This window comes from Somniosus microcephalus, chromosome 2, assembly GCF_052327205.1.
Source record: "Somniosus microcephalus isolate GS21.2 chromosome 2, FLI_Smic_1.0, whole genome shotgun sequence".
Classification (NCBI taxonomy): Eukaryota; Metazoa; Chordata; class Chondrichthyes; order Squaliformes; family Somniosidae; genus Somniosus; species Somniosus microcephalus.
In genome coordinates this window covers 179,278,358-179,301,320 of record NC_140988.1, presented here as the reverse complement: position 1 = coordinate 179,301,320, position 22,963 = coordinate 179,278,358, and the positions used below count along the sequence as shown (strand labels likewise).

Here is a 22,963-nt window from a genome sequence, read left to right as displayed (position 1 = left end):
GCCTGAAAGCCTGGGCATTTCTTGCCCAGCCAGGCCCGAGCTAGGTAACTGGGCTGCTGCTAAGCTCCTCACCCACCCCCCCCCGTCCCGGTGTCACGTTACCCGGGGCAACGGCGTCAGCCACGAGGGTCAGGGTGCACGTGCAGCAGGAGCAGGTGAGACTCTGTTCCGCGCTCGGCTCGGGCGGGGGGGGCGGGGCTCTCGAGAGTGCGGATCTCGGCCTTGGTGAGCGGGGAGGGTTACCCCGGCAACGGGAGTGCGGGCCGGCTGGGGCTTGGAGAGCGGGGCTCTCGGGAGTGCGGGGCAGGCTCGAAGAGCGGGGCTCTCGGGAGTGCGGGGCGGCTGCGGCTTCGAGAGCGGGGCTCTCGGGAGTGCGGGGCGGGGCGGTGCGGCGCGGCAGGGTTACCCCGGCAACTGGGCGTGGCCGTGGCCGTCTCTCAGCCTCAAGCCCTTCCTCCCCCCCTCCCCTCCCCCCCTCCCTTCCCCCCCTCCCCCCCGCCCTCCCTTCCCCCCCTCCCCCCCGCCCTCCCGTCCCCCCCTCCCCCCCGCCCTCCCTTCCCTCCCTCCCTGCCCTCCCCTCCCTCTCCCCTTCCCCCCTTCTTCCCCTCTCCCCTTCCCCCCTTCTTCCCCTCTCCCCTTCCCCTTCCTCCCCCCCGCCCTCCCTTCCCCCCCTCCCCCCGCCCTCCCTTCCCCTCCCCCCCCCCCTCCCTTCCCCCCCTCCCCCCCGCCCTCCCTCTGCCCGCCCTTCCCCTCCGCCCGCCCTTCCCCCCCTTCCACCCTTCCCCTCCCCCCCGCCCCACCCTCCCTTCCCTCCCCCCACCCTCCCTTCCCCCCTCCCTTCCCTCCCCCCACCCTCCCTTCCCCCCCCTTCCCCCTCCCCTCCCCCTTCTCCCCACCCGCCCTCTCTTCCCCCCAGTCTCTCTCTCTCTTCCCCCCAGTCGCTCTCTCTCTACCCCCCAGTCGCTCTCTCTCTTCCCCCCCAGTCGCGCTCTCTCTCTCCCCCCCCCCCCCCCAAAGTCGCTCGCTCTCTCTCTCTTCCAACAACAACATGCCCTCGAAAAAGCCTCGGCACCGCCGGGCACTCCAGCCAGTCTATATATATAAATCGGTCGATCTGTCTGTCCGTCTGTCTGTCATCGCGTGTGCGTCTGTCGGGCTATGCGCTCGAAAGTTACAGGGCGTACCTACGTGCGCGTTACCTCCAAAGAAAGCTTACGCTTCCGAGACGGTTTTAAGCATATTTACGTTTCGGCCGGGCTAAAATCGCGCCCGCAGTATCCGAAAAACCTTAACATTCCGCTCATTAGCATCTCATTATCCGCTCATTAGCGACAGAGTGACCTCGAGGTCGACCAATCGTACGGCGGCTTGCTGCCGCGTGCGGCCGGGCCCTCCTACGGTCGAGTGACGGGACGATTGACCAATCCTACGCTTTGGTGACCTGACGGTCGACCAATCGGTGCGTGTGTGGGCAGGCCTTATCGTTCTGAACCGAGGTGAGTAGCCGCCATCTTGCTTCCATTCTTTTTCCTGCTTTCTGCGTCTTTCTTTTCAAATATACATTTCCAGCAAAATAAAATTCAATTTATTAAATTCTTTTAAAATAAATCACTCATTTGTAAATATTTTATCTAACCTGAACATTCTTTTTCCTACCTTTGCCCGTTTTTTTCTTAGGCCTGAAAGCCTGGGCCTTTCTTGCCCAGCCAGGCCCGAGCTAGGTAACTGGGCTGCTGCTAAGCTCCTCACCCGCACCCCCCCCCCCCCCGGTGTCACGTTACCCGGGGCAACGGCGTCAGCCACGAGGGTCAGGGTGCGCGCGCAGCAGGAGCAGGTGAGACTCTGTTCCACGCTCGGCTCAGGCGGGGGGGGTGGCGGGGCTCTCGACAGTGCGGATCTCGGCCTTGGTGAGCGGGAAGGGTTACCCCGGCAACGGGAGTGCGGGCCGGCTGGGGCTTGGAGAGCGGGGCGGGCTCGAAGAGCGGGGCTCTCGGGAGTGCGGGGCGGGCTCGAAGAGCGGGGCTCTCGGGAGTGCGGGGCGGGGCGGCTTCGACAGCGGGGCTCTCGGGAGTGCGGGGCGGGGCGGCGCGGCAGGGTTACCCCGGCAACTGGGCGTGGCCGTCTCTCCGCCTCAAGCCCTCCCTTCCCCCCGCCCTTCCTCTCCCTTCCCCCCTCCCCCTTCTTCCCCTCTCCCCTTCCTCACCCCCGCCCTCCCCTCCCCCCTCCCCACCCTCCCTCCCCCCCGCCCTTCCCCTCCCTTCCCCCCGCCCTCCCTTCCCCTCCCCCCCGCCCTCCCTTCCCCTCCCCCTTCCCCCCCGCCCTCTCTTCCCCCCCCGCCCTCTCTTCCCCCCCGCCCTCTCTTCCCCCCACCCGCCCTCTCTCCCCCCCAGTCTCTCTCTCTCTTCCCCCCAGTCGCTCTCTCTCTACCCCCCAGTCGCTCTCTCTCTTCCCCCCCAGTCGCGCTCTCTCTCTCTCTCTCCCCCCTCCCCCCCCCCAGTCGCTCTCTCTCTCTCTCTTCCAACAACAACATGCCCTCGAAAAAGCCTCGGCACCGCCGGGCACTTCAGCTAGTTGTATATAAATGGGGCAGTTCATCCCTGGAAGAAAGACAAACATCAGTAGTCAGATGTGAATCCTGACATTGGTGTCCATTGTAAAGAAGTAACTTGTCTAGCGCGGAGCCAAAGGGACAGAAACAAATTGTCTACAAGTCGGTTCAGAATGCTAAAGGAGACACGGGGAGTGAACACTTCCTCCTTTTATGATAGAGCCAGTCAGGACCAGAGGAAGGGTTGACTAGAAAAGTGAATATTTAGCCTGCCAGCAGGGAGGGTGTGGCACATTTATTATTTTCTTTTACAAAGACTGATACTAAAATTGGGTTTAAATACGGTGATATTTACATTAGATGCTATTCTGTTTGTTCACTTGACAATTGTAAAATAAACTAGTTCGTTGATTTATATCTGGCCTCAACTGACTAAAGTGTTAATCAGTTCACCTTTCAGAAGATTGGAGAAGCTCACATGGAGGCATGCGTGAGATTACAGTATCCAGTTCATGCAACAAGGAGTGTTCATTGTTACAACCCCCTGGGTCATGCTATCATAGGACTAGCAAAGATAAACTCCTGATTGTATGGGTCGCAGGATCCACTTTCAGGAGAGACCAGGGATGCTGAAACTGAGTGAATATTTGGAGCCGACCCGAAATTTCTAACAGTGACCATAGCATTTCTATCCAGAGTGATGGTGTGATTCACTCTGGACACAATATTATTACAATAGTGTTCATACTTGTAGCTAAAATGACTGGTGTGGCTCGCTCTGGGCATAGCATAGATGTTGCAAGCACTACTTGTACATGTACCTGGAGTGACTCGGCTGTGATTCACTGCAGGTTGAATTTAAATGGTGCACTTGCCATATCTATAATGCGCCAAAGTCATTCTGGGAAGAAGTATAAGCAAATACACTCACTGAATCTGTGATCAAAGCAAATTGAAAGGACTTTTGATGTGTCCTGTTAGATGCATTTAAGTTGTACTTTTATGTAAGGAGCTTACCATTCACAACTAAAATGCTATTGCACATGTTCCAAGAAGGATGGGTGCAACCCAAGAAAGCTGCTGCAGAAACTCTCCTTTCAGTCTAATCTAACATGAACAAGTCTTTCAAAGTCTACCTTGGTTTTGCACAGTGATAAATCTATCTTCTATCTCTGTCTGTCTGTCTGTCCGGCTATACAATCAAAAGTTATAGAGCGTACCTACACATGTGTTATAGCAAAAGAAAGCTTATCATTAGGGGACTCTCATAGGCGCATTTACTTGTTGGTCGGACAAAAATTGTGCCGACGGTATCCAAAAAATGTTCAAAATTCCGCTCATTATCGCTCATTAGCATCGAGTGGGGGCGGGTTCATTGCGTGTGCGGGCGGGCCATCCTAGAGTTGAGTGACGTGACGATTGACCAATCCTACAGTTCAGTGACCTGACGGTTGACCAATCGGTGCGTGTGTGGGCGGGCCTTATCATTCTGAACTGAGGTGAGTGTCAGCCATCTTGATTCGTAAGTTTTTCTTTTCCCACTTTCTGCGTGTTTCTTTTCAAATCTAGATTTCCAGCAAAAAAAAAGTTGCTTTTAAAACACACATTGTTTTTTAAAAAAGTTAATTAATTTGTAAATCTTTTCTCTAACCTCTATAATTTTCCTACCTTTCACCGTTTTTGCAGGCCTGGAAGCCTGGGCCTCTGTTGCCCAGCCACGCCCGAGCTAGGCACCACCCCTCCCGCTGGGCCCGCCCCGCAATCGCCGCCATCTTTGTAAAGGCTGGCGGCGCGGGACTGGGCCGAGCGTAGCCATCGTCGCCATTTTGGTAAAGGCTGGCGGGGCGGGAGGGAGCCTAGCGGGAGGTGAGTTGCGGTCACCGCAGGGCTCGGGCTCAGCTGATCGGGCGCTCATCAGGGGTCGGCCCGCAACACATCGACCGGAGGAGTGGCGGCTCTCTCTCTCCTTCCCCCCCGCGGCTCGGGCGGGGGGCCGGTGCTCGGGAGGGCGGGGCTCGGGAGGGCAGGGCTCGGGAGGCCGGTGCTCGGGAGAGCAGGAAGGGGGGTAAGGGTTACCCCGGCAACCGGGCCCGGCCCTTTCTCACAGCCTCAAGCCGGCTCACGCCCGTTCCCGGGGCTTGGCTCCAGCGCAGGCCCAGCCGCAATCGGTGGTCTTGAAGCCGGGGCACGGAGGGCGGGGCTCGGGCTGACCGGGGCGCTGCGCTCGGCTGGGCCATGTCAGTGCGTGGGGCGGCACGGAGCTCCGCGGAGCCATCGCCGGCAGAGGGGAGAGGGTCTGCTGGCTCCCCCCCTCCCTTTCTCCCCCCCTCCCTTTCTCCCTTCCCCCACCCTTCCCCCCCACACCCTTCCCACCCCCCCTTTCCCCCCACACACCCCTCCCCTCCCCCCTTCCTCCTCTCCCCCCAGTCGCTCTCTCTTCCCCCCAGTCGCTCTCTCTCTCTCTTCCAACAACAACATGCCCTCAAAAAAACCACGGCACCGCCGGGCTCTCCAGCTAGTCTATCTATATATAAAAGCGATACTTCTGTCTGTCCGTCTGTCCGGCTATACAATCAAAAGTTATAGAGCGTACCTACACATATGTTATATCAAAAGAAAGCTTATCATTAGGGGAGTCTAATAAGCGTATTTACTTTTTGGTCAGACAAAAATTGTACGGACAGTATACAAAAAACATTCAAAAAACGGCAAAATTCCACTCATTAGCGTTGAGTGACGTGATGGTTGACCAATTGGTGCATCACGGGGGGGGGGGTTCATTGTGTGTCTGGGCGGGCCATCCTACAGGGGATAACATTGAGTGACGTGATGGTTGACCAATCCTACAGTTGAGTGACCTGATGGTTGACCAATCGGTGCGTCACGGGGAGCGTTTCATTGCGTGTGTGGGCGGGCCTAATCCTTCTGAGCTGAGGTGAGTGGTCGCCATCTTGATTCCTAACTATTGATTTATTTTTCCCACTTTCTGTGTGTTTATTTTGAAATATAGATTTCCAGCAAAAAAAAAGTTGGTTTTAAAAGAAAAAAAAATCCTTTTGCAAAGGGGACTCAGGCTTTCCCCCCCTTGGCGGTGGATGAGCTGCCTGCAGGCCTCAGGCCTCAAAGCCTCGGCCTCTGCTCACCAGCCACGCCCAAGCTAGGCACCGCCTGTCCCGCTGGGTCCGATTCGAAACCAGCAGCCCGCGATCGCCGTCATCTTGGTAAAGGCTGGCGGGGCGGGACTGAGCCGAGTGTAGCCGTCGCTGCCATCTTGGTAAAGGCTGGCGGGGCGGGAGACATTTAGCGTGTGAACGTCGGTGGCGGCCCGGAGCGGGACCTGAGTCAGGCCGGGCCTCAAACGCTAGGCCGCACACCGGCCGGCCCTGAGGCGCTGATCTGCACACGGGGGCTTCGGCTCACCGTGTCCGGGCTCTGAGGAAAGGGAAAGAGAGAGGGGGAGGGAGAGAGAGAGGGGGAGAGAGAGAGAGGGGGAGGGAGAGGGAGAGGGGGAGGGTGAGGGAGGGGGAGGGACAGAGAGGGGGAGGGAGAGGGGGGAGGGACAGAGAGGGGGAGGGAGAGGGGGGAGGGAGAGGCGAAGGAGGGTCAGGAGAGGGGGAGGGATGGAGAGGAGAGGGGGAGGGAGGGAGAGGAGAGGGGCAGGGAGGGAGAGGAGAGTGGAGGGAGGGAGAGAGAGTAAAGCAGGGAGAGACAGGGGGAGGGAGAGAGGGGGTGGGAGAGGGAGGGAGAGCTCGCCTTCTTCCTTCCTTCCTTCCTTCGCAGGGGTCCATCGGGCCAGGCCTGAGGTGCTCCTTCCCCCCTCTCTCTCCAGACTAATCCCGAACTAAATCCAGCAGTCTCTCTCAGCCCCCCCATCTCTCTCTTCTCCCCCCAGTCTCTCTCTCTCTCTCTCTCCCTCCCTCTCTCTTTCCCTCTCTCTCTCCCCGCCAGTCTCTCTCTCCCCCCAGTCACTCTCTCCCCCCAGTCTCTCTCTCTCTCTCTTCCCCCCCAGTCGCTCTCTCCCCCCCTTCCCCCCAGTCGCTCTCTCTCTCTCTTCCCCTCAGTCGCTCTCTCCCCCCTTCCCCTTCCCCCCTTCCCCCCCAGTCGCTCTCTCCCCCCCCAGTCTCTCTCTTTTCCCCCCAGTCTCTCTCTCTCTTCCAACAACAACACAACATGCCCTCAAAAAGCCCTCAGCACCGCCGGGCACTCCAGCTAATACTCAATAAAAGCTATAGCATAACCACGGCTTTTGTTTCCTAAATTTCTTTCCCTCCTGTTGGGTATCCCCAAAAGGACAGGTAAGTGATCTGCTCCCTGAGCTCTGTTGATGTCCACTGTGCTAATAGTTGCTAGGAAGTGTATCAGAGCAGCACATGCAGACTTAACCTCCAGCTTCTCCTCCATTCTGATGGGGAAGCATCTTGTCCACACACCTCACCTTCGTAATGACCAGAAATAAGACCAAGAACCTATTGTGTAGATCCTCATGTGTGTAAACTCACTTCCAACCATTCCATGAGACACCAACTTATTGTGCCACATGCTCAAGACACTATCATCTTAAGACTTCTTAGAGAAAGTCCGACAAGAGAGGGGGCGGTACTGGACCTAATTCTGGGGAATGTAGCCGGGCAAGTGGTGGAAGTATCAGTAGGAGAGCATTTTGGCGACAGTGACCATAATTCGGTGAGATTTAAGGTGGTCATGGAAAAAGACAAAGACGGCCCGGAAATAAGGGTTCTAAATTGGGGGAAGGCCGATTTTAATATGATAAGGCAGGATCTGGCCAAAGTGGACTGGGAGCAGCTACTTATAGGAAAATCCACATCAAAACAGTGGGAGACTTTCAGAAGGGAAATAGAGAGAGTACAGCGCCAACATGTTCCTGTAAAGGTCAAGGGTGGGACCAACAAGCAAAGGGAACCTTGGATGACAAGGGATATACAAAAATGCATTAGAAATAAAAGACTAAAGACGGAAGAAGCCCTAGAGGAGTATAAAAAGTGCAGGGGCATACTTAAAAAAGAAATTAGGAGGGCGAGGAGGGGCCATGAAATAACACTGGCGAGCAAAATAAAGGAAAATCCTAAGATGTTTTATAAGTATATTAAGGGCAAGAGGATAACCAGGGAAAGGGTAGGGCCCATTAGGGACCAAAGTGGCAATCTGTGTGTAAAGCCAGATGATGTAGGCGGGGTTTTAAATGAATTTTTTGCATCTGTGTTCACTATGGAGAAAGACGATGCAGACATAGAAATCGGGCAAGGGGACTGTGACACACTTGAACATATTAGCATCGAGAGGGAGGAGGTGCTAGCGGTTTTAGCAGGCCAAAAAGTGGATAAATCCCCAGGCCCGGACGAGATGTATCCCAGGCTGCTGTGGGAGGCAAAGGAGGAGATTGCAGGGGCTCTGACACAAATTTTCAGAACCTCTCTGGCCACAGGGGATGTACCAGAGGACTGGAGAACAGCTAATGTAGTACCATTATACAAGAAGGGTAGCAGGGATAAACCAGGGAATTACAGGCCAGTGAGCCTAACATCTGTGGTAGGGAAATTATTGGAAAAAATTCTGAGGGACAAAATTAGTCTTCACTTGGCGAGGCAAGGATTAATCAGGGATAGTCAGCATGGCTTTGTCAAGGGTAAATCATGTCTGACAAATCTGATTGAATTTTTCGAGGGGGTGACTAGGGGGGTGGATGAGGGAAATGCTGTGGATGTGGTTTACATGGACTTCAGTAAAGCCTTTGACAAAGTCCCGCATAGGAGACTGGTCAAGAAGGTAAGAGCCCATGGGATCCAGGGTGCCTTGGCGCGTTGGATCCTAAACTGGCTGAGTGGCAGGAGGCAGAGGGTGATGGTCGAAGGTTGCTTTTGTGACTGGAAGCCTGTGTCCAGTGGGGTACCTCAGGGATCGGTGCTGGGTCCCTTGTTGTTTGTGATCTACATAAATGATTTGGATGAGAATGTAAAAGGTATGATCAGCAAGTTCGCAGATGACACGAAAATTGGTGGGGTGGTCAATTGCGAGGAGGAAAGCCTCAGGCTACAGGACGATATAAATGGGTTGGTCAGATGGGCGGAAAAATGGCAAATGGAATTTAACCCTGAAAAGTGCGAGGTGATGCATTTTGGACGGACAAATAAGGCAAGGGAATACACAATGAGTGGTAGGACCCTAGGAAGTACAGAGGGTCAGAGGGACCTTGGTGTACATGTACATAGATCCCTGAAGGCAGCGGAACAGGTAGATAAGGTGGTTAAAAAGGCATATGGGATACTTGCCTTCATTAGCCGAGGCATAGAATATAAGAGCAGGGAGGTTATGATGGAGCTGTACAAAACGCTGGTGAGGCCACAGCTGGAGTACTGTGTGCAGTTCTGGTCGCCTCACTATAGGAAGGATGTGATTGCTTTGGAGAGGGTGCAGAGAAGATTCACCAGGATGTTACCTGGGATGGAGCGCCTCAGCTATGAAGAAAGACTAAACAGGCTGGGGTTGTTTTCCTTGGAGCAAAGAAGGCTGAGGGGGGACCTGATTGAGGTATACAAAATGATGAGGGGCATAGATAGGGTAGACAAAGAGGAACTTTTCCCCTTAGTAGGGGGGTCAATAACAAGGGGGCATAGATTCAGGGTAAGGGGCAGGAGATTTAGAGGGGATTTGAGGAGGAACTTTTTCACCCAGAGGGTGGTTGGAATGTGGAACTCAATGCCCAAAAGGGTGGTAGAGGCAGGAACCCTCACAACATTCAAGAAGCATTTGGATGAGCACTTGGAATGCCATTGCATACAAGGCTATGGACCAAATGCTGGAAAATGGGATTAGACTGGACAGGGATGGATGGGCGGCGCAGACACGATGGGCCGAAGGGCCTCTTTCTGTGCTGTAAAACTCTATGACTCTATGACTCTAATATCCACAAATCAACTTGATGACTATGAAATTAACTATCACTCAACAACTGACATGAATCTTGTCATTCATGTGGAAATGACTTATGAAATAATACTGGGTGGCCTACTGGTGGCGCTGTCCAGGAAGAGTATAAATACTCGGGCATAGGTCCAGCTTGCTTGGAACATTCTTTAACAGAAACTAGTGAAGGACACAACTAGACCTCCATGTTGTAAAACAGTTGATTAAAGCTTTGTTTAACGCTTAGACCAAGTGCCTAGTAGTTTTCTTACGTTAACAACTATTACTTTTTTCTGCAGTGCCTGTGAAAAACATTTTCCAATAGTTGCTTAATATCAAAAGGAAGATTCGAAATTGATTGTTGTGAGCTGTGGGATCATGAGAAATATGATTAGGACTATTTCTTTAAACATATCACTATCCAGTCAGTTGAAAGTGGTAGTTTTTTAAAAATTATTTGTCCTTAGCTGTTCCCATAATGTATAATCAGTCATGTTTCTGCTTTGACATTAGAATCTTTAGTTGCCTAGTGACTGAACATCTACTCTGGTTAATAATTAATTATCTAAAAATCTAATTCTCAACACAATTTACAATTCATGTGAAATGTTTCTGCAGGCAGCCCAACACTGAATTCCTCCGAAATATTTGTGCATCGCCTCACATGCCAGTCAAAGACCTGATGCAGAAAATGTGCCTAATAGAATAGAGCCCTCACTTGTTTGAAATCATTGGATAATTGTGATTCGTTTGCACAATGTATTTTAGCCGTACTCAAAATATTTCACTTGCTTGCTACCATGGCAGGTAATTTCACACAATTTGTCAAACCAGTAACTATTTGTTGCTATTGATTTGAAGATCAGTACAAATCAGCATTGCACCAGGAGCCAAATCAATATTTAAATGGATGCCTAATCCTGGTGTCAGACAATAGAATTAAACTTGACATTTTAGAAACCACTACATAACATTAAATGGTTTTCAATGCTATTCCATCCCTTCATTTATGTGAGCACATATACAGATGTATATAGTACATGATTTATTGTGACCGTGAAGTTAATATACAGATAAATAAAAGATTACACTTGGTTTCAGCATATAGGATTTATTTATTTTGTATGTGCTTATCCACAGGAATGTCCCAGTGGGATAGTCAATGAAGAGACATTCAAAGAGATTTACGCACAGTTCTTTCCCCAAGGAGGTGAGTATTTATACTGACGTCACCAATAGTCATATAAAAGAAAGAACTTGCATTTATATAGCACATTTCATGACCCCAAGATATCCCAAAGCGCTTTACAGCCAATTAAGTACTTTTTGAAGTGTAGTCACTGTTGTAGTGTAGACAAATGCAGCAACCAATTTGCGCACAGCAAGGTCCCACAAACAGCAATGATAATGACTAGATAATCTGTTTTAGTGATCTTGGTTGAGGGATAAATATTGACCAGGACACTGTGGAGAACGGCCATGCTCCTCTTCGAATAGTGACATGGGATATTTTATGTCCACTTGAGATGGCAGTTGGGGCCTCGGTTTAACGTATCATTCGAAAGGCAGCACCTCTAACAATGCAGCACTTCCTCAGCACTGCACTGAAGTGTCAGCCTGGATTACGTGCTTAAATCTCGTGTGTGGGACTTGAACCCACAACCTTCTGACTCAGATGCGAGAGCACTACATTGAGCCAAGACTATGGGGAATTCTAAGACTGTAAATGGATTAAGCTAGGAAAGCAACATATAGCCTGAATTTTTACCTTTGAGTGTGGATGGCAGCGGGGCGGGGGGGGGGGGGGTGCCGTGGATTGCGTCGGGAACCCGGAAGTTGGAGAGGCGCGTTTTTTACTGGCTTTTTAATGAAGCCTCTGCAGTTGAAACAGACGTCCGGGTTTCCCGACCAATTAACTGGAGCGGGTCCGATGATGTCACAGATAACTCTACTTCAGCTGAGCTATTTAAAGCAGTCATGTACTGATGTCACTTGAAGACTGATGGAGGTGGAAGCCAGGTTGTGGAATAGTGAGTTGGTTGTGTTGTAACAAATTGATAAAACTCTAACCTTAAATATGTAAGCACAAAGACTGAAAGCAGCCCCAAGATTCAGTGACACCTCCTTGGAGATATTACTCCAAGGAGTCAGGGCCTGCAGCGCATCCTCTTCCTTGCTGATGGAAGGAAGAGGCCAGCTGCTCAGACTAAAACTGCATGGCTGGAGATTGCTGACGAAGTGAGCAGCAGGAGTGTTGTTGGCAGGACTTGGATCCAGTGTCGGAAACACTTTAATGATCTCATGAGGGCAGGAAAGGTGAGTACAATGCCACATTGCCCTACATCCTGATGTGCGTGTCAACCCAACCCCATCACTCTGCCTTCCCAAGCCTACTCCTGCACATCACTCCTCACACCAACCTACCTTGCAGATGCACCCATCCCTTACTGTTCACATTTATTAAGCAATGTGTTCCATCTACATTATATTGCAAGGTCTTCCAGACTCATGAAAGCAACAATAACTATAACTTGTGTTTATATTGGGCTTTTAAAGTAGAAAAATATCACAAGGTGCTTTACAGATGCATGAGGAAAAACAGACACTAAGCTGACAAAGGAGATATTAGGAAGGATAACTAAAAGATGGATCAGATGTAGGTGTTAAGCAGGATCCTAAAAGGAGAAGAGGGAGGTGGAGCGGTTGAAGGAAGGAATTCCAGAGAGTGGGACCTAGGCAGCACCTAGGCAGCAGAATACATGGCCACCATTGCTGGGGCAAAAATGGAGGGATGCAAGAGATCAGAATCAGAGGAAGGGAGTGTTCAGTGAGGTTATATGGATGGAGGAGGTTGCAGAGATAGGGAGGCGTAAGACCATGAAGGGATTTAAACACAAGAATGAGAATTTTAAACTTGAGGTGTCGAGGGACCAGGAGCCAGTGTAGGTCAACGAAGTCTGGAGTGATGGACAAAAAGGAGTTGGTGCAGGATAGGATATGGACAGTGTAGTGTTCGTGTGTAGATAAAGACACTGAAGACAGGAGTTGGTTCATAGGTATTTACTAAGCAAGTCTGGGGGGGGGGTTTCTAAAGGATATACACAATACACAGGCTTATATAGCCCAAGTGGCAATTACCGGCATTACGCACACCTGGGGCTCTTAAAGGCACATACACCACAATTCCTCCCCTTCTAGCTAACTAGTACATCATATTTTAAGTAATTATTAATTATATGTTATATGCAAAATAATATACATTGCTTTATTAATTAATTATAAGTTAGTCTCTCAGGAGGCTTCCTGACTCGGTCCGGATAACGCCTCGGGGGTGTAGTAGTTTCTGGTGGTGTAGTAGGTTCTTCTGGCAAGGCTGATTCGGCTTGAAGGCCAGTGTCGGGTTCATTGGGCTCCAGTATCACCGGATCGGAGGTAGATATGGGTATCTCTACTTCATCGTTAGATGTATAGAGTGGTGGTGTAGGTTGTCCCTTTTCGGATGACTTGATGATTTGGTCAGCATGGCGCCTTATTATGCTGTCTCCGATGTCCACGGTATACATCAGTGGTCCTAATCGTGTGCAGATAGTTCCAGGCTGCCATTTCTCGGTACGGTAGTCCCGGGCCAAAACCGGTTGGCCTATCTGGAAGGCCCTAGTTGGCCTTTCATGCATGCCCTGAAACTGCCGGTTCTCCACGTCCCTTCGGATGTTGGGCTTGACCAAATCCAGCCGGCATCTTAGGTTTCTATTGTAGAACATCATGGCGGGAGTTTGGTTAGTAACCATATGCGTTGCATTCCTATATGCAAATAAGAAGTTATCCACCTTGTGCTGAAGTTTTATGTCTTCATTACCCATGGCCTTGATGGCCTTCTTGAAGGTCTGGACAAACCTTTCAGCCAATCCATTGGTGGCGGGATGGTATGGGGCGGACGTGTAGTGCTTTACCCCATTGTTCTTTAAGAACTTTCTGAATTTTTCGGACACAAATTGCGGTCCATTATCAGAACATATCTGCTCCGGCAGCCCATTCCTGGCAAATATGGTCCTTAATACTGTGATGGTTTTTTCCGTGGTGGTGGAGGACATCTTTATTACCTCCGGCCACTTGGAGTGTGCATCAACTGCGATTAAGAACATTGAGTCCATAAATGGACCAGCAAGGTCGATGTGCACCCTTTGCCAGGGAGATGAGGGCCACTCCCATGGATGTAGAGGGGCCTGTGGCGGAGCATTTTGGACCTTCTGGCATCCTAGGCAGCTCTTGGTCATGTCTTCGATGTCTCCATCGATACCTGGCCACCATACAAACGCCCTAGCTAGGTTCTTCATTTTCACTCCACCCAGATGCCCCTTGTGAAGCTCCTTTAGCACTTTATCCTGGAGTTTGGGTGGAATCACCACTCTGGATCCACACATCAAGGTTCCTCGGCACACTGACAGCTGTTCTCTTCTTTGCGAGAATGCTGGCAACAGTGGTTCGCCATGTGCTGGCCATCCCTTCACTGTTAAATCATAGACCCGTGAGAGAGTAGGGTCATTTCTTGTCTCCCTTTCAATGGCAGAATTTGTCACCGGTAGACATTCCACTATGGTAGAGTGGAATATCTCTACTGGGTCTACTGTAGGTGCCTCTTCTATCGTTGGCAACGGTAGGCGTGATAAACCGTCAGCATTCCCATGCTGTTTTGACCTTTTGTATTCAATGTTGTATTGGTGTGCCCCTAGAAAAAGGGACCACCTCTGTAGTCTTTGTGCCGTCATAATGGGGACACCTTTTTTTAGGGTTGAATATGGAGATGAGGGGTTGATGGTCAGTCAGCAAGGTAAATTTTTGTCCGTGTAGGTAATGGTTGAATTTCTTCACTCCCCATACCAGGCTGAGTGCTTCCCTGTCTATCTGGGCATAGTTACGCTCAGCTGAGTTCAACGAGCGTAACGCAAAAGCTATCGGCCGTTCCGAGCCATCAGGGAATCTATGGGACAATACCGCTCCTATGCCGTAAGGGGATGCATCGCACGCCAGTCTGATTGGTAGTGATGGGTTGTAATGAGCCAAAATTTTCTCGGATGTGATTAAGTCTTTACATTTATGGAAGGCACGTTTACAGTCTTCGTTCCATTTCCAAATCACTCCTGTCTGTAGAAGATCATTAAGAGGGTGTAGAATAGTTGATAAGTTCGGTAAAAATTTATGATAGTAATTTATTAATCCCAGGAATGACCTTAATTGTGAAACATTTTCAGGTGCTGGGGCTTTTATAACTGCTTCAATTTTTTCAGGTGACTTATGCAACCCTTCCTTATTAATTATGTGGCCACAATATGATATCTGATTTTGGAAAAATTCGCACTTGGGGCGATTTGCTCGTAGGCCCCGTTCTTTCAGCATAGCGAGCACCTGCTCCAAATTGGCAAGGTGCTCGTTGTCATTTTCTCCTGTTATAAGGATGTCGTCTAGGTAGCATTGAGTCCCCGGAATCCCTTGCAGGACTTGCTCCATAGCTCTTTGCCAGATAGCTGGGGCTGATGCTATTCCAAAAACCAGTCGATTGTACTGGTACAGGCCTTTGTGTGTGTTTATTGTGAGATACTTTTTAGAGGTCTCCTCAACCTCCATCTGTAGATATGCCTGTGCCAAGTCAATTTTTGTGAAACGTTTCCCTCCGGATAGTGAGGCGAAAATATCTTCTATCCTTGGAAGAGGATACTGTACCGTGTGAAGGACCGGGTTTACAGTCACCTTAAAGTCCCCACAGATGCAAATTTTTTTCTGTTCCTCAGAGTTATTTTTCAATGTTTTTTTCATGACTGGAACGATGGGTGTTGCCCATTCGCTCCAATCTATTTTGGATAATACGCCTGCCTTTTCCAAATTCTTCAGCTCTGCCTCGACTGCCGGACGTATTGCATATGGCACCGGTCTTGCCTTAAAAATTTTTGGAATTGCTGTATCTTCCACTTTTATTGAGGCGGTGATGCCTTTCAAGGTTCCTAGTTTCTCTTGAAACACTTCTTTGGCGTTGGCCAAGATGTCTTTTAATCGTTCAGGTATGATGTCATCATTGTTTTTTTCCTTACTGGTCACCGTCAGTGCCTGAATGGAGTGCCAGTCTAAACGTATCTTCCTTATCCATTCACGTCCCAACAACGGTGGACCACCATCTTGTAGAATGTATAAATACAACTTTTGTATTTCTTTGCCGTTGTATACCACAGGCACCCTTATTTTTCCTTTGGGGTAGACTTTCTGCCCCGTATATGTTTTTAAGATAATGGATGTGTCTTTTAGAGGTATATGCGAAAATAGCCTCTCGTAATCTCGTCGATTTATTACGGTTAGAGCTGATCCTGTATCTAGCTCCATTTTAACTGGGGACCCTGCTATTGTGAGGGTAACCCAAATGGTTTGGTAATCCTCTTTGGCAAGTACGTTATGTAATTTGAGACAGCTTAGTCTCGTTTCCGGAGTCGCTATCGCTATTCTGGTCTTCGGAGCTATTGTCCGTCATCATTTGTACCTTCCTGTACTTTTCTTTATTGATTTTTTGTTTTCTGTCAGTGGATTTATTTTGTCCAGATTGGCATACCCGTGCAATGTGTCCAATCTTACCACATTGCCTGCATGCTTTGCCCTTGAACCAGCAGTCCCTCTGGTTATGGGTGGATCTGCCGCAGCGATAACATCTTCCGAACTCCTGTGTCATTTTATGGGTGCCGAAGTCCTGTGTCTCTTGTTGTATCTCTGCAGCTCCTTTTGCTGCTGCTTCGTATGATACAGCCATACTGAAAGCTTTGTCCAATGTTAAATCTTTTTCAGAAAGCAGTCTTTTTTGTGTTCCTTCACTTAAGAGACCGCAAACAAATTTGTCTCGAAGATAATCCGATAGTCCTGCTCCGAATTGGCAGTACTTTGATAGCTTTCTTAATTCGGTTAGGTAATCAGCGTTACTTTCACTCTTGTGTTGATTTCTCTTGAAGAACTTGAATCGTTCCGCTATCAGCAGCGGTGTTGGGTTTAAATGCTCCTGCAGGGTATCAACAATTTCTTTAAAAGTCTTGTCCTTTGGTTTGGCTGGAGTGATTACATTTCGTAACAGCCCGTATGTCTTCGCGCCCATTAAGTTCAGAAGTACTGAAGCTTTTTTTTCATCTGTTATTCCATTTGCAGTGCAATAAACCTCTACTGTTTCCACGTATGTGGTCCAATCTTCTATTTCGCCATCAAAAGCCTCAATATTACCAGATTTAGGCATTTCAGAAAAGATACGGCGCTTCCCGCGCTTTTTGTTTCTGTCTGTAGCAACGATATGGCGCTTCCCGCGCTTTCCCGCCGCTGCTACCGATAACAACGCTGTTTTACTGTGGTTTCCGTTTATTCACTGTTGGAGACTCGTTCCCGACGGAGGTCTAAACGCTGACCTGCTTGCCGCGCCGGCCGTCTCTCGAGTGCACCCTCCCAGTCCGTTATTGCTTGCCTCCGATTTCGCTGCCTGTCTCAGCTGTAGAGCCCGCCGCTGGAGCTCCAGCCTGACGCCCAGGAAGGATTAGCGCAGTACCTGTCACCAGCTTGGCCAGCTGGTGAAACCACAGTTTCTCTTACTTCCTTGAGTCTTCTGGACGCTGGAGGAATCGATGTCCTTGAGGTGCTGCCGAATTGCAGGTAAGTCCGTTTCCACTTCGTCGCCACTGTAGTGTCCGTGTGTAGATAAAGACACTGAAGACAGGAGTTGGTTCATAGGTATTTACTAAGCAAGTCTGGGGGGGTTCTAAAGGATATACACAATACACAGGCTTATATAGCCCAAGTGGCAATTACCGGCATTACGCACACCTGGGGCTCTTAAAGGCACATACACCACAATTGCTCTTAAAGGCACATACGCCACAGACAGCAGAACTTTGGACATGCTGAACTTTGTGCAAAGTGAGAGATGGGAGGCCACCCAGGAGAGCATTGGAATAAATGAGTCTGGAAGTGACAAAACCATATACGGGGGTTTCAGCAGATGTACTATGGTAGGAGAGGAGGTGGAAGGAGTTGGCCTTTGTGTTGGAGAGGAAACGGGGCCGGAAGCTAAGCTTGGCGTCAAACAGGACAACAAGGTTGCAAACAGGCCGGCTCAGCGTGAGACACTGGCCAAGGAGGGGGAAAGAGTGCATGGTAAGGGTACAGAATTTGTAACAGGAGTCAAAGATGATGGCTTTGGTCTTCCTGTTGTTTAGCTGACGGGAGTTGCAGCTTATCCAGAACTGAATGCCAGAGAAGCAGTCTGACAGCACAGGGAAAGCTTAGGCCTACCCTGCCACCCACCTCCTGATTGTGGGGATCTGCGCAGGATGGCCTGGCAGCCAATCCTGCCACTTACCTGGTCTTAGCGAGTAGCCTCTGAGCCATGCAAATATCCGCTGCTTCCCTTCATCTTCCTGCCCAGCAGTTAAATAAGACTCGGAGTTAAAATACCACGGGCCACATTTTTTCTGCCGAGGATGAGTTTTGAACTGAAGCCAAAACTCAACTGCCAAAAACTGACCCCCCAATTAAAATCAGGGGCCAAAATTTTGACCATCAGAAACCTGAGGTGTTCATGCCCCTACATCTGACGCCAAACTAAATTCTATCCAGTTCTGACCAGTATGGATTGCTTTGCAGATTTGCTGTTCATCCCTCCTACTTTTCCCTGATTGATCTCAACAGTAATGGCTCACTGGTGCGACAGACTGTCATAACTCACTTACCTCATTATAGAACTTTCAGGGACCGTGTAGTCACTCGCCAGCACCAGTGAGCCACTCTCCACCTAATCATCTTGTTCTACGTCATACTCAAAGTGACCTGGTGTGATTGCTAAGCAAGAAGTAGCAACTTTTGGTAGGAAATTCACAATGAGTGACATTTTGTACGAGGCCAATCTGTAGTGTTCTTTCTGAATCACATTTGTAACTCATATCTCAAAAGCACACCTGACTTACTTTTAGTACAGAGAATGTGATGCTATTGTCAGAGTTGTACTAGTACTGTACTGTAGTAATGAAACCAACAATGAGACAACAAAAATACTAATTAATTCAATACTCGTTAAGTTGGTGAATTCTGCTTCATGTAACTGCTTCTCTCCCAATATTTGAATACTGTTTCAGTAATGCAGAATAAAATATATTCACACAGAAGTGAATGAAACATCCTGGCTGCAGCTTAAGTTAATGTTTAGAGATGATATAAACAAGAAATTTAAAAAATGATTTCAATGTTAAAACACAAGCTTTGAGCTGAACTAAAATCTCTAAGCGACACGGAGGTATGTTCGGCTAACATGGATTGTTGGAGGTGTCACTGTCTGCGGGTGACATTGGGCATATCCTGCAGGTGGCGAGGAGTTTTATTTGCTGGCTTGAGGAGTCCTGACACAGAGTGTCCCCATGTGGATTCTCAGTGAACACATTGTTTGCTGAGGCAGAGAGGGGACAATCTTTGTTATAGACCTGGGTTGCCTCTTGGTTTAAGGTGAGTTGATACCATCTAAGTGGCCCATTCTGATGTTGCCCTCTTTGTGTTTAGCAGTCAGGAGCTTGTTGATGGTGTCTGAGTCAGGGGCAAGGTGAGATGTTGCTGAAGAGCGGGTGGGAGATTTTTAAGCTTGCTCATTGTTAGGGCTGCCAGATCAGCTGTTTTCCTGAATGTTGCTCCTGCTGCTTCTCCACTTTAAGGAGGAGGAAAGGATCCATGTTGAGGGAATCAGTTGATCCTCTGGTCACAATGCTCAGTGAGTCCATATGCCTCTCCCAGTCTGAAGCAGCACCCCACTGTGCTTTTGGATCAAATGCTGCCAACACTTGTCTGGCTGCTGAGAGAACTTGCCTGGAGGCAGCGTCAGGGAGACCAAAAGGTTCAGGAGGCACATGCTTCTCTGTGCCCTAGTAACCTGATGGCCCTGGCTCAAGAGCATTTATGGCACAGGCGTGGGAGCATTGTAGCTGCTGGCATATACTGCAAGCAAACTTAAAATAAATAAAATAGGATGGGAAGGAGAATCTGACTGCCCCAAATAGCTCCCCATGGGTAAATGCACCATGTGATCTTATTCTCATTTATAGAACTAAAAATATCCGTGGTCTGTGCTGTGTTATCTGATCTCAGTCAGAGCAGAGTAGAGCAGAGCACTAAAACAGGCCTTGGTGGCCCTGAGATAGGAAAGGGGAAATAAATCAGCCAGGGTTTCTAGTCTCAATCACCTGCAAGTGTCAGTTATAGACATGATTAGGCTCATTATAGCCAGTCTGGTTATAATGACAGACTCAGCAACTGACGTTATCATCACAATGGCAGGTTTTGAAGCAGCCTTAGTTCTTGGAACAACCAGGAACAAGCTGATGCAATATCTCTGCCTTTGCCTAGCACAAGTCTGTGGTACAACAGATTCATTTGCTGTGCAGACTTTGCAATGAGTCCTTACTTGTTTAGAAATTGATACGCTGCAGTGAGTGATCAGATAAGGCTATCGTGCCACTGCCAATTGTGTTGTGTTCCTCCACTATTTACCAACCTCCTAAAGTGTCATTCAAGACACTGCACATGGCGATAGCATCCACTCCACCCCAAATTACCATGATTTGAAATCCTTGTTAAAATAGTTTTGTTCAGATTTGCATATGAAGAATAGCCACTTGAGCAAAATAGCACATGGCTGCCATGTCACTGTGGTCAGGAGGAGGAATAAGGGGAGAAAGGCAGAGGGAAATTTTAAAAGGAATACAGAAACAAATCGTTCCATATACAAGGTAAAAGCCAGTCATTGTGACGCAGTTAGAACTGAAAGTGAACTGAACAGTTTGTTTGTTTGATGGTTTAGTGGGTAACTGCAGCATGTGCTGTTGTACCAAGTCCTAAAGACTATGAAGGCCTCACATTTGACCCTTGCAGTGTTCTCAGTTATCTGACCGCAGCCAATGGGGCGCAACAGTTGGCTTCAGTGTACCTGGGGCGGGGAAGGGAAAATAGGCTAAGGTTCCGACCCCTGAAAATGATCAGTAAACCTTCTGGAAATTGCATATGTGCGAACATTAAATTAGAACAGTTAGAACTTGGTTAAATTCAGGGCCCCTAGAATTTTGCAGCATTTCAGAGACCAGTTATCTGTATCAAGCCCACTTAAATTCTGCAGCAATTCTATCAAGTGTTGGGAACATCTAACTCTTAATGGCCCAGAAATTAGGTTCGGGGGCTTGCCGCGCGTGCAAGCCCCCGATGTGCACTTACCCGGCGCGCCTGCCATTCTGCTCCCGGGACGCTTGCAATTCCTGTTTTCAGTTGATTACTCCCGGGCAGCGTCTGACGTCACGCCGCCCAGGAGTGCAGCCAGCGCGAAGCCTCGAGCGCGGAGTCTAAGTTAGACACGCCCCTTGAGGTCTCCTTAACATAGGCCACGCCCCCAATTTTTAACACAAGCTGCAAAGCAATTTTACATGCAGAGCAACATTTTAAATAATTTTTTTGTATTTTTATTAATCTTTAGGTAACTTTTATAAAGTTTTAAATACTTTTACATTATTTTAAACAGAATTAAAGCGTTGTTATTTTGATGAGCCGGCTGGGATCACGTGGGCACTGGGCAACCAATGGGAGGTTGCAAAAGTTCATTCATGAGTTTGATAGTAGTAAGAACTGTCAAACTCATGAAAACTCAGGTCGCCCAAAACAGTACTTAAACTACAAATAAAAGTTAAAAAAAATCCCACTAAATAAATGAACTATGAATAACTAAAAAAAGCTATTTTAAACAATTAATCAAATTTAAAAAAAAATAATGTTTTAACAAATCGGGTCTAAAAATACACTTACCTTACTGTAAATTCTTAAAAAATAATAAACCTGTGGAAAAAAAATTCTAAATTGTATTAATAGACCACTTACCTGTAAAACTAAGTACTTATGTCTGTTTTTTTCAAGCGTAAAAACCGGAGGCCTTTACTCACGGGCAACTCTTTACAAAAAAAGGAATTTCAGCGCGCACGCGCTGCCTGATACGTCGCATGCGTTCCGTCTCTTAACCCCTTGGTTCAGAGGACAGGAAATGCCGGTTTTCAGCGCATGCGCTGTGCATCCTGAAAACCGGCACTTCCATCGGGCCCACGCGTGAGTACCCCTTCCGTACTCACGCGTTGGGACCCGAATTACTGGGCCAATATAACAATTGTTTAAAACAATTAAAAAGTGTTCAGAAAAATATGAATTTTAACTGCTTAAAAAGTTTACTATGCTTTGACATACAATGTCATTCTTCAATGTTGGAATTCCCTACCGAGCACCATCACCACAAGGACTGCAGCAGTTCAAGGAAGCAGCCCAGCAGCACATTTTCAGGGCAGGTAGGAATGGGCAATAAATATGACCATGCCAGTGTCATCCACATCCTGAGAATTAATTTTTTTTAATGCAAAGTAGCTGTTTTCAGGATAAGGAGGCTGGGAAAAACATAAGACCAAAAAATGCATGGGCAGGTACATCCTGAAGTAAGTGCAATGATGCGCCTGACCACGGCCGACACCACTGAACCCACCAAAGTCAGTGGAGTCAGAGGCAGGGCAAGAAAATGCAGGCCTTTGGCACTGAGGGGGCACATCAGCCTGAGGAGACTACAGTGCAGTGTAAATGGATAGCACAAGGGGGATGCCGCCCCCTGACGGAAACAAAAAGAAGGAAACCTCACAATGCCCTTTGTAAGGGAATGGCTCCTAAACCCATCAACTTCAGGGGTCCAGGCCCCAATCCTGGCCTCAGCTCCCCTCCATCCCCCAGGTGAAGCCCATATCCATCAGGATTGGAGCATTTATGCCTCTTCTCCTCCAGCACGCCAGGCTCCAATTTCACGCTGGGTCACCTATAGGCCAAGGGCACAAGAAGGGTTGACAATCCTCCCAGATTGCCTGGGAATCTCCTGGAATGATAGATTAATCTCCCGGGCACTGCTGTGAGCAACCCATGGGAAAATAGGGAAGTGGAGTTAATGGGTAGCACAGTGCCAATGAGAGGAAGCAGAACTTTTGACAGGCTGGTGTGGAGGCCAATATGCATGGGGGCAGGGGAGGGATTCTGCTCGCAGGTTTGGCTGTTCTGACACCTGTGTGAGCACTGTAGGCAGTAAAGATCCTAAATAATAGTTGTTTGTACTTTGGCTGCAACAGTAACCATTTTAGGTAAGTACTTGTAGGTCAGAGGCTGGGTATTCTGTGGCGAGTGTCTCACCTCCTGACTCCCTAAAGCCTTTCCACCATCTACAAGACACAAGTCAGGAGTGTGATGGAATACTCTCCACTTGCCTGGATGAGTGCAGCTCCAACAACACTCAAGAAGCTCGACACCATACAGGACAAAGCAGCCCACTTGATTGGCACCCCATCTACCGCCTTAAACATTCACTCCCTCCACCACCGGCATACCATGGCTGCAGTGTATACCATCTACAGGATGCACTGCAGCAACTCGCCAAGGCCT

The 22,963-nt window shown here is 49.0% G+C and overlaps 1 protein-coding gene across 2 annotated transcripts in view; it reads left to right on the top strand.

Annotated features, from left to right (window-relative positions):
- Positions 1 to 22,963, top strand: part of LOC147123139 (Kv channel-interacting protein 4) — an 85,955-nt gene that overhangs the window by 21,538 nt on the left and 41,454 nt on the right. For both annotated transcript variants that reach the window (XM_085967648.1, XM_085967658.1), the window contains exon 2: positions 10,610 to 10,679. In XM_085967648.1, coding sequence (XP_085823774.1) covers positions 10,610 to 10,679 — 70 coding nt within the window. The remainder of the gene's footprint in view (positions 1 to 10,609; positions 10,680 to 22,963) is intronic.